This window comes from Saccostrea cucullata, unplaced genomic scaffold (assembly GCF_032062105.1).
Source record: "Saccostrea cucullata isolate Sc308-1 unplaced genomic scaffold, CSIRO_AGI_Scuc_v1 ctg7526, whole genome shotgun sequence".
Taxonomy (NCBI): Eukaryota; Metazoa; Mollusca; class Bivalvia; order Ostreida; family Ostreidae; genus Saccostrea; species Saccostrea cuccullata.
The window spans coordinates 1-11,825 of record NW_026939337.1 but is presented as its reverse complement, the minus strand read 5'-3'; the positions used below and the strand labels follow the sequence as shown (position 1 = coordinate 11,825).

Sequence of the window (11,825 nt, the reverse complement as noted above, 5' to 3'; positions counted from 1 at the left end):
CTAACAAAAAATGAAATTCCGAGAAGTTGAATTTAACCTGATCAACAAATCTAATGGCTATATTTAATGACTGTCATCTTGCATATTTTTCCTGGTAAATTTTCACAATTCTTGATAAATTGATAAAGAAATCAAGAACTTTATGTGGTATATTGCATATAGTTGTCCCCACAAAAGTCAAATTTTGAAAACTTCCTGAAATGTGCTGAATTCAATAAATTGTGTGAGAAATATAAATTAACAGAAAATATTATAGTGTCAAAGTAGTGTATTCACAATTTTTGTTTTTATGACGTCACAAACAATTCCGATTTCATATTCTTTTTCCGAAAGAGGACAAAATGGAAAAAAATTTCAACAATTTTCACTTTAAAATTTACAGAGCGCAAGTTTGTTCAGGAACAATATTGAAATATTTCATTGATATTATCATTCTACACATTATATCAAAATATTGATCCTGAACACACATGCGCTCGGTGACTTTTACTCAAAATATTGACAAAATATGTACATTTTTCTTAAAATTCATAAAAAACTGAAATTTACGTCATATTTATGACGTCATTTCGTACATATGGCGTCATTACTTATGAAAATGTTCAGTGCTTTAAAGTCAGCATATACTCCCCTGTTTAGGAACTTAATTAAATACATCTCAATCACAGTTTGATTTGGGGGGCAAATATTGGTTATTACCGAATAAAGTTCTTTTCTTTTGCTTTTAAAAACAAATGCGTGTCCCTCGGTAGATTTGATTCAGAAGCTGCAGCATATATGTCCCACTGGACTCATTGGAAAAACCTTATTTGAATTCTTGGGTATATAAATCGCTTTGTGATGTATATATTATATTAAGGGACTTTTAATCTATCTTGTTTATTGTAATTATTTGACCCGTTCGAGTATTTATTTTAGGACTTAGTTATTTTTTCCACTATACATAAGTAATGAAGCCTACGACTTGCAAGTTTTTTTTATTTCTGTATGTATTTAATTTTTAAAAATTTAGATTCATCTTCAAATACATTGCCAGTGCGCATGAGCCTTACTTGGAAACCTTTCCCCATCAGATGTTTACTCACTTCCTTTCAGGAACAGTCTTTAGCAACTGTATTGCAGAAAATATTCCGATGTTGCCCACAACGAACGATGATCTTGTCTATCCATGGATGTGTGATCGACAATTTTGGATTTAATAAATGGCTTACAACCGGTATTCCGAAACTACATTCTGTGGGGTTTTTTTTAGAACAGGAAATCATGTTCGACAGGCACAGTCCCTGGGTAAACAGAAAAAAAATCCGTAGAAAATAATGTTTGTTTAAAAGAATAATTTTCTGACATTATAAATCATAATATTTGCGAAATGGATATTTTAAACAAGACTGTTGATATCCTTGTTTCATCAACTTAATCGTCAGTAATTTGCTTTGTTTCAATTGTTCTTACGTAGAGCATTTCTCTTGCAAATCGAATCGACCAAGAAACATGAAGTCCATATACAGGTTATGATGCTATATTGCTACATAGATAAGGGAAACTGACAATAGAAAGGTTGACTTAATAATTTCAATCATAAAATTGTGTCCTAAGGACACCACTGCCGCATTTTCCAGTAAAATATCAAAGATATAACACATGAGGAAAGATATGGAGATAACGAATAGTATTCAGTCTCAAAGTCCATAAAACAATACAAAATATTAGCAGAGCAAACACGGACCCCCGAAACATCAGTGGTGGGATCAGCTGCCATTGAGGAGTGAGCATCCCCTGCCGACCGGTCACACCAGCAGTGTGCCCCTTGTCATGATCAGGTAATAACGGAAAAAATCCGTCGTCAATTCAGTGTATAAATAATGGATTAACAATGGGTATGAAAAACATATGTGTTCCAGACTCTTTCGTAATTTTTTTTTTGTATTTTCAGTTCAATATCATACATGTACATAAAATCAACGTAGGAATAAAAACGATAATTGTTAAAGAGAAACGTCGAAGGTGTATCTGAATGCTGAATTGAAGGCCACAGCAAAACTTTTTATGCAGTTTTTTAAAATGAATTCTGCTTCATATCAATGCAAATATGCTCTGCTGATATTCGTCCTCAATAAGTACTCGTCGGAATTCTTCAACTCCCGATCTTCATATATTAGTACACCTACCACTATTCCTATAATTACAAAAAGACCGGGAGTTAATGGTAGGATGAATGTCGTTTTCTTTAAGGACAACCTGTTTATGCTTTATAGTTATATAGAATGGATAAGAAAGTTTTAAATATATGGTCTCGAAATTTTAAAACAGCAATTTTTTGCATACCCGGTAAGCCCTTTGTATCTGTCATATTTCATAGTATTTCATAAAAACAGGAACATTCGTTGGAATTTACAGATGCTCCCTCTGGAAACAAGACATTAGAATTTTGTGTTTCTTAAATATAATGTACAATATAGTATTAATCCTCATTTACTATGAATTTGCAAGACGTCTATTGTAGTATTTGAAAAATCTGTTTAAAAGTGCGAAAAATTGGCATTTTCCAATATAATCCTATAGTTAAGGTCAAGATCTAGTAAAAACCTTGAGACAAATTTTTTGGTGCCAAATCCATTATGACGTCATAATCAATTTCAACTTTCTTTTTCCCGTACTTTACGGCTTTAGCAGAATTATGTAGAAAATAGAATATTTTCATGTCATTCAATTTGAAATCATATGAAAAGTAAACCGGATACCTATATTAAATTTGATATTGATTTCAAGAAGAGGCCATGAACATACTAATTACCGTTTTCTGAGAGACTGTAGGCAATCTGGATACATTTCATTTGCCGAATAGGAAATAAATTCCCATATTCAAGACTGCTTTTCTTAATTTATCATTGGAAATGACAGTTTAAAATACCGTTTTCATCTTGTTTACCTACAAATTATGCTCCGAAACACCTTATTTGACCAAGCTAAAGTTGCAAAGCATCAATAAAGGAATTTATTTCTCAAGTTTGATAAATCTGTAGGCACCTTTCATTTACTAGATCTTGACCTTAATTAATGTACACGTGTCTGTATTTTGTGACGGTCCCTAACAAATACCTTGATGGTTAATTATTCTTTAACTTGGCAGGCATTCTAAAGTTAATGCAAGTTATGAGTTTCTCTGTTGTAGTTTTCACATTATAAAAACCTAGTCGGCCCCCTTAAATGGAATTATACTTTCTGTATCATTTAGCACCCTTATCACCATTTATTTAATGTACGTAATAAAGGTTGGTAGATTGATTGTTTGTTGTTTGACGTCCTCTAGAGAATTTTTCAATCACATGGAGACGCCACCACTTCACTTGTGCTGGTGGAGTGCTGGATATTTTGTCCTTTACTCGGCACTTACGCCCATTGAGCAATGTGCAAGCTCCTATACTGCGACACGGGACCAAGTTTTTACGGTTTCATCTACGTCTTTACGTTGGATTAGAACCAGCGACGTAAGGATAAACTCTTTATTTCTCGGCTCGAGAGCAGACTTTTAAGCACTGCGCCACGCGGGCGACTATAATCCGTTGATCATGCGTTTAAATTAAATTTGAAATCTTTGCTTGAGGCTTTTTACGATGGCATCATCAGCATATAAATTTATGTTTTGTTTTCTTTAATGCAGTTTGATTGTCCATGTTTATATAAAAGAAAAATAAAAGAGGGATTGGTGTAGACCCCTATTAAAGTACAGCTGTGACTTGATGATAAGATTGACTGACAAAGGACACAATGTATAGTCCTTTACGTACCCCTGGTTAGCATGTTTAATCCAACGAAAGTGAATACATGTATATCAACATTAAAGTATTTTAGACTTTTAAAAGAGAAATTCATAATTCATGAGATCATTTGTTTTATTGAGTGAAAATAATATTTATAACAGTTATTACAGTTACACTTATAATTAATTATATACAATCACAATCATACAGGTACTGCACTTTCAGAAAACTACTTTTGTTTTTTCTAATATATAACACATATTCTTTTTTAAGAAACAGAGTTGATTGAAAAGGGAATTTAAAAAATAAAGTTAAAATTGATTTCATTGAAAAGTTACATTCTATTTTAAAATTTTCCACCAATTAAACGTTGAAGCTACCTGTAATTCTCACCTTTTTTCAACATTTAAATAGCAGAAGGGGGATTTTTTATTGTTGCGTCAATATGCATGAATTGTTAAAAATATGATTATTATAGAGATTGTTCTATCTGACGTATCCGTATCCATATACGTATCCGTATCCGTATCGAGATATGAAATGCATCTCGATCCCGATGTCTAAATCATTTAATACAATTCCATCTCTGTTTGTGGTTACTTAAATAAGCCAAAGTCTTGCATTGAAAAATAACAAATGGCAATTTTTTTTCTATAAAAATACTAAACTGCTGTAAACCTCTATCATTTCGAAGAAAAATATTGATTAAAAAAAAAAAAAAGAAAATGAAACCAAGTTTAATATTAATTTCATTTTGTTTCCAAATATTTGTTGAAAAATCCCCTTTCTCCTTTTCCTCTCTCATAATATCAGGATATTTTATTGATTCATTCTGTATTTTTCACTATAATACCATTACACGTAACTGATAACATAACAGATACCCCCCTCCCCCCCCCCCCCCACACACACACACTGCAATACAAAATACCTTATCATCAACGCGAACAATAATATACTCTGTAGCCGTTTTTAGAGAGAGTTTTCAAATTGATTTCATAATTCGCTTCAGGACCGTTACAAGTTCTGAGTATATGCTTTGAATAGCCAGTTCAACTCCCTCCTTTTCACGTCCCCTCACATTGGCGTCGGAAGGAAATTGAAAGTAGGGAGTGGGGCTAATTGAAAGAGAGAAAAATTCAGCCCTGAAAAAGCAGAAAAAAGGAAAATTTTTTGTTCATTGTCCAGAATCCTTAAATACTATTTTGTGAGTGTGTGTGTGGGGGGGGGGGGGTCGAACTTTTTTCATTACAATTTTCTTTTCAAACACTCCCACTTACCCTACTTTAACCATTGGCGTCGGCAGCAAATTGTAATTTGTAATTGGAGGGGGGGCTATGTAAGAAATATTTTTGTTATTCCTTCAAAATAAAAAAAAACTGACAGACAAAAAAAGGAAATGAAATGTCCGTCTAAACACGAAAATCCGATTTCGGGGGGTGGGTGGGGGGTGGGTGGGTGTTAGTTTCACTAGCAATTTGTTTTTTCCAAACAACACCACTTTCAACATTAATTTAACCTAAACTAAAACGTGTTTGTGGAAAGTGGGGGGGGCTTTACCTACGCAGCAATGTTCAATGTCTATATTAAGTCTATCTTTTGATAAAAAAGTGGGGGGGACTACCCCCCCTAGCCAACCGGTTCCGACGCCTAAGTTAACTGCAATAAGCCCCCTGCCCCCCCCCCCCCCCCACACACACACACACAATAGTATTTAAGGGTGAGTTTTTCAGAGCTTGCTTTGTTTACTTAAAACTCCATCATGTAACTTTCATGAAAAGAAGTTAATATGCAAAAAAAAAAAAAAAAATAGTTAAAGAGAGGAAGATAAATCATAACCTAACATTTATTTTCCTCCCCCTTTATCGACAGGTGTTTAATCAATCAAGTCTAAAATATACAGCGTTTAAACACAACACTTTCAAATCTTGTACATAGTCATTTCTCAAGGTCCTTGAAACCCTGGATACGCATAGGCGTCGGAACCGGGAGGGGGGGGGGTAGGGGCTGCCTAGCCCTCCCCCCCTTTCTTGCAAAGATAGACATTATATAAAGGCAATTAAAATTGGAGTTTACCTTTTTTTGTTGGTTTAGCACCCCCTTTCAACTAGCTCCCCTTTCTATTTCCTTCCGACGCCCATGATACGGTTATCTACCTACAATTTAGGGAGTGTATTCAAACTGCCCCAGAATTACCAGATATCCAAAATTTTTCTGGAGAACTATGACCATCAAATACGTGATAATGAATGGCATAGAAGATGATAAAAAAGGAAATATGAGGATGGACATTTTCAGTGAATCCCCCATACACATTTGTTTTGCACTTTGATTAAATCTTTCCCAGTTAATGTACAAGTACATGTATTTACAATTTACAAGTTTGAGATAAAGAGGTTTAACTGTATATATATTATTGGGGATATGTCGTGTTCTTGTAAATGTTATTTCAAGAATGAAGAATGAATACTCTAAAATTGAGAGAGAGAGAGGTCGATCTAGAAATATTTTCTACACATTTAAATTTAAAAAAATCATACCTGTTTTTTTAATTTCATTTTTAAACTTTTATACCCCCTCCCCCCAAAAAGACATGATGCATAAGACGTGTACAGCAACTTATATGTTTTTATTAAAAAAAATCACACTACATAATTATCATTTCGTAGTGAATAAGGTTAAAATCCAAACTTGAAACGATGGAAATGTAACCAGATGGTTTAGACATCGGGATCGAGATGCCTCTCATACCTCGATACGGATACGGATACGTATACGGATACGGATACGTCAGATAGAACAATCTCTATTTATTATGTTCCCCAAACGAAGTTGGGGAACATATTGTTTTTACTCTGTTTCTTATTATTATTATTATTATTATTTTTCTTCTTCCTGGGAAAATCTTTTCCGCGAATGATCTCGTAAACTACACATTTGATCAAGATGAAACCTTTTTAGGGTCACTAGGCATGTTATGTAGATTTGCGGAATGAAGGTCATTTTGCAAGAGCGCGCACGTGCAACACGTGAAATGACTAATATAATGGATACAGCCGTAACTTTTCTATTTTTTGATGAAATGTTTTGAAACCCATAATATAAGGATATATAAGTAGTATAGACAAGATGACATGGTCAAAAACGCAAGATCTCACGCGCATGCACGTGCGCTTCGCTCTGATTGGCTGAAACTAAAGTCTCCATATCTTTCTTGTTTTTCGACAGAATACTCTGAAATTTTGAACTTAGTCATACATTAGGGAGATCTACAGCCTGATATATAAGAATTATCATGAAAGCATGTGCATGCACGTGTGCTTCCAAGAGCGCGCACGTGCAACACGAGAAATGCCCAATATAATTGATATAGACGTAACTTTATAATTATTTACGAAATGCTTTGAAATTCATAATATAAGGATATATTAGAAGCATAGACAAGAGGACATGGTCAAAATAGCAAGATTTCACGCGCATGCACATGCGCTTCTCTCTGATTGGTTGAAACTAAAGTCTTAACATCTATCTAGTTTTTCGACAGAATCCTTTGAAATTTTCAACATGCTTATACATTATGAAGATCTACAGCATGATATATAAGAATTAGCATGAAAGCATGCGCATGCATGTGTGTTCCAATCTGATTGGCTGAAACTTTGAATGCCTATAGCTTTCTTAGTTTTCAACAAAACGGGATGAAATTTAAAGTATGATTAGGTATAATTGATTCCTACATTATGGTACTATTAAAATTGAATGCACGAACAAGCATGCATGCACGTGCGCGCGCAAAATACGCAAAATGACCAATATACTTAAGAAACAGTAGCATGTATATCTTAAATTTTTTTTATTGATTCTTACAAAATATAGATATGTTAATGGTTTAGATAACATGCCATGATCATCTTGCATGTGCATGCACGTGCTTGCGCTACAATGCATTAAATGACATATAGTTGAGATCATTGTAGCTTTCATAATTCTTTGATGAAATACGTCGATACTGATCATATTTTAGAAATGTCTTACAGGAATTAGGCACAAAAGGGAGTTGGGGAGAGTTTGGGGAACATCTGTAACGGTCCCCGTTACAATTAGCACTAGTACTATTTGAAATGCAATATGAATTTAAAAAGATAACACTTGAAAAATTGTTCTTGAGGTAAAGAAGGTGTTGCAGAAACTCGCGATTATTCCTTATATATATCGAGAAAGACATTTAAATACCCTCGTTATGTTTAAATACATTGTATAGATACAGCTACGTTGAAGACTATATGTTTACGGGGATATTTCCTGCTTGGTACGGCAAAACACTTTCGTCGTTTTGCACGAAAGAGGTTGGAACAACAAAAAGCACAATGGCTAAAGCTGCATTTTGAAAGATGTACTGTAGACATCGTGCGAAAATATTTTTCATGAAATAAAACTGCGTCCCATAATTACACAGCTACATCCAAGACATTTTATTTGTTTCATATCAAATCTTGGCCACTAACTATATAAGAGACCAAAACTGCCAAAACTACAATATTTAAAAAATATATTATTCAAACAAATTAGTAACTTTATTTTCCAAGACAAAACTAAATAAAGCATTCGTTTTAAGTCACAGTATATCAAGGTAAACAATTTAATCCTACATTTCTAATATAAAGATTAGTTATTCTCAATTACCTTCTTGATACCTCCCCCACCTCTCTTTCAAAAAATATATAATTCCATTGCACTACCATTGCATATGGAAAAAAAAATATGCAAAAATAATCTATACTAGGATTCGAACCAATTCTCTGGTAAAAGTACTAGTAGGAAGCCCACTAGCATATCCACTAGACCATTTCGGACACAATGGATTTTGTGTTATTTAAAGTACACATTTTGCATTTCGTTTGGAGAATGATTTTTATTCAATTTTTGCGTTTTTCAAAAATGTGCCTCTTTGAAACAAAAATCGGAAATGGCAGTTTTGAAGAAAATTCCTGGTTCTTTGTGTATATATCAAAATTGTTTTGTTTCAAGGAGGCACTTTTTCAGAACAACGGAGATTCCCTATTTAAAAAACGAAAACCTGCTACATTTTGCCGTAAAACTAAATTTTCACATCATCTCATGGCAAACTGGAAGTCAATACACACCTTCCAAACATTGTCTCTCGTTGTGCTCTATACATCGCTGCATTTAAAAAAAATCAATATGAGTTTCTGCAACATAGAAAATCTTCTTTTAATCTGCTACACATTTAGGGAAAATAACAAAAGAATTGCAACACCCTCTAAATTACTGTAGATCTCTTAATTTTCGCGACACCTTATTTTCGATAGATAGCCATTGACTCTTGATTAGCGAGACAAAATTTTCACAAATTGTGGTTATTGCTCCATATAATCTTAAAGAATACTATTATACGCGGGAATTTAATTTTCGCGAGCACACTGTCTCAGTATACATTGTGCATGAACCCTTAAATTTATCATTAAACTTTTTAATAATCAGAAGAGCCAACAACAACACAAAAGAACAAAATGGAAATCAGGGTGAGTGAATTTGCAAACCAAAAGCAAAATTTATCCATTTTATTCCCGCGTTCAATCCAAATTTCAGACTTTTGTTCTTGATCATTGTCCTCGTTGTCTTTAAAGTCACCATCATCACAGACTCGACAGACTACGCTACATATCACATTTAAGACTACCCTTATGATATTGACTCCGAAGAATTTCGGTTCTGATCGACGACTTTGATAATATACAAGTTGAATAATGATTGCACTGATTTGGATCATAATCCCTACAAGAAGATCAAAAATCATCTTGATTCCTAAAAATGAAAAATGAGTTTTTGCTGCTTTTGGAATGTGTTCGGTGACCATAGTGAGAAACAAAGCTATCGCGAGAAGAACGGTTACTGCAAAGCTGGCTCTTTCACCGCAATCCCACGGCATTAAAAACACACATGATTGAAGACATTGCATAAAAATCAGGGGAACGATAAGACAAGTTACATAATAGGATGGGCTGCGAAGTATTTTGGATTCAATCTTAGCCCTTGGAACTTGGTAGATATCATTAATACCGAGACCGTAAACGCTTTCAACATTGATTCTTGTGTCTCTTATATGCCAGACGTTATCTTCACTAAATAATTTCATGTTGACTTTGGGATAAGGTGCATTTAAAGCAATTTCTCCATTAAAAAATCCCCATATCAAAACATCAATCGAACAATTCTGTGTGTCAAATGGAAAAAAGGAGAAAAATGTTGTGCACTCCATTGTGAATACATCCATTTTCATCATCACTGCTGAACCGTTTTTGTGAAATATTACCGTTTCCTCGATTACTTTTTCAAAATCAGATCTACTGTAGTGATTTTTTTGACGAATTTCTGGAGTCCACACATCTGATTCCTTAAAATACATTGTGGAAGTTCCAATTTCGGAAGCCTCTGAGAATGCCCAGCTTTTGGCAATTCTTGAATCGGTCCATGACATTCCTAGATATCCATTGATTGTAAATTTCCCGTTTTTGTCATCAAAACCTATGAGATGAAAGACGCTGAAAGATATGTTTATAACCATCTGTGTAACATTTGGTCGCAACTCCTTCATGTAGTTCTGAAGAATGTCCTTGCGAAGTTGTGACTCTGATGATGACGTGGAAGGCCATAAGGACATCATGGTGATGAAAAATGGAAATATGACCAACATGGCTCACCCTTAAAACTTAAAAGTGAAATGAGCAATTTATTAATCAGATATACATCACTAGTATTTAAAAAAAAAATTTAAAGCAAGGAGTAGAAAAGCATGTCAGGACAGTCTTAAAGTATTGATACCAGCTATTACTCTTTATGTATGTTTGTATGAAATCCTTTGATTATATTTGATGTAGATTGATTGATTGATTGTATATTGTTTAACGTCCCTCTTGAGAATTTTTCACTCATATAGAGACGTCACCGATGCCGGTGAAGGGCTTCAAATTTAGACCTATACTCGGCACTCAGGGCCATTGAGCAGTGAGGGTTCTTTATCGTGCCAACGCCTACCGTGACACGGGACCTACGTTTTTAAGGTCATATCCGAAAGACCCGTGACTTTCACTTCTATTGCCGAGCGCTTGGTGAAGGAACAGTCACTACCTATGTTTACGTCTTAGGTATGACGCGGCGCCGCGATCGAGAATCGAACCCGGGCCTCCCGATCACGAAGCGAACGCTCTACCACTAGGCTACCGTGACCGGTATATTTGATGTAGACAGCATGATTCAAAATTATTTTAATGAATGTACATAATGTTTTTACTGTTATACATATGACAATAATTTTTTTTGTGGATTTTATTTCAAAACATGTATAATTTTTGAATCTTTAAATATTAAGTCCTTGAATATGAGATACGAGTAAAATGCATACAAGAAAGGTGATCGGTTCCTATTTTATGATGTTTTATGTCTGCCTAAATTAATAGAATATTCTTCCCTTTATTCAGTTTTCAGGAAAAGTGTCATTGATTTGACTAAATTGTAAATTATACAGAAAAAGATTATCATTTATTTGAATCTGGTAAAACCAAAGATGAAAAAGAAAACTGAAGTCAAATTCTAGCATACAGATTTCTCATTTTTATAAAATATTCTTACCTCTTTTTGTTATATATGTCCTCACTTCTTTCCTTAGATATTCAATTTTTAACACTTAAATCTAAAGTAGATAAATGAAGAGCACAACCCTAGTAGATTTCATTGGCTGATAATTATTGTTGTTCAATTGCAACGTTTTACTGTCTGGCCTAGTAAAACAAAATACAACTCAAAGTGATAAGATCATTTTATACCTCCTACTTGAAAAGTGGGAGAGTATATAGTGATCGGGATGTCTGTCCGTGTTTACGAGAGTGCATTTATTGGGTATTTTTCATGCCAAGATTGTACTTATTGGGTACTTTTTGCTTATTGGGTATACCCAATAAGAAGTGTCGCTGAATATGCTTAAAACAACCTAATTGGGTATTTGCAGGTTAGTACCCAACAAAACTTGGACACGACGATTTGTCC

General features: G+C 34.1%; 1 protein-coding gene across 2 annotated transcripts; it reads right to left on the bottom strand.

The window, feature by feature from the left end:
* Positions 1-9,214: 9,214 nt before the first annotated feature.
* LOC134252906 (acetylcholine receptor subunit alpha-1-A-like) lies at positions 9,215-11,540 on the bottom strand. Of its 2 annotated transcripts, none has more exons than XM_062735447.1 (2): positions 11,412-11,540; positions 9,215-10,491 (listed from the first exon to the last, which is right to left on the bottom strand). In XM_062735447.1, the coding sequence occupies exon 2, from the start codon at positions 10,474-10,476 to the stop codon at positions 9,253-9,255; it is 1,224 nt and encodes a 407-aa protein (XP_062591431.1). In that variant the 5' UTR covers positions 10,477-10,491; positions 11,412-11,540; the 3' UTR covers positions 9,215-9,252. The 2 variants fall into 2 exon arrangements, with proteins under 2 accessions (XP_062591431.1, XP_062591430.1); XM_062735446.1 differs by having other exon boundaries at positions 9,215-10,484; positions 11,412-11,538.
* Between the last annotated feature and the right edge of the window lie 285 nt (positions 11,541-11,825).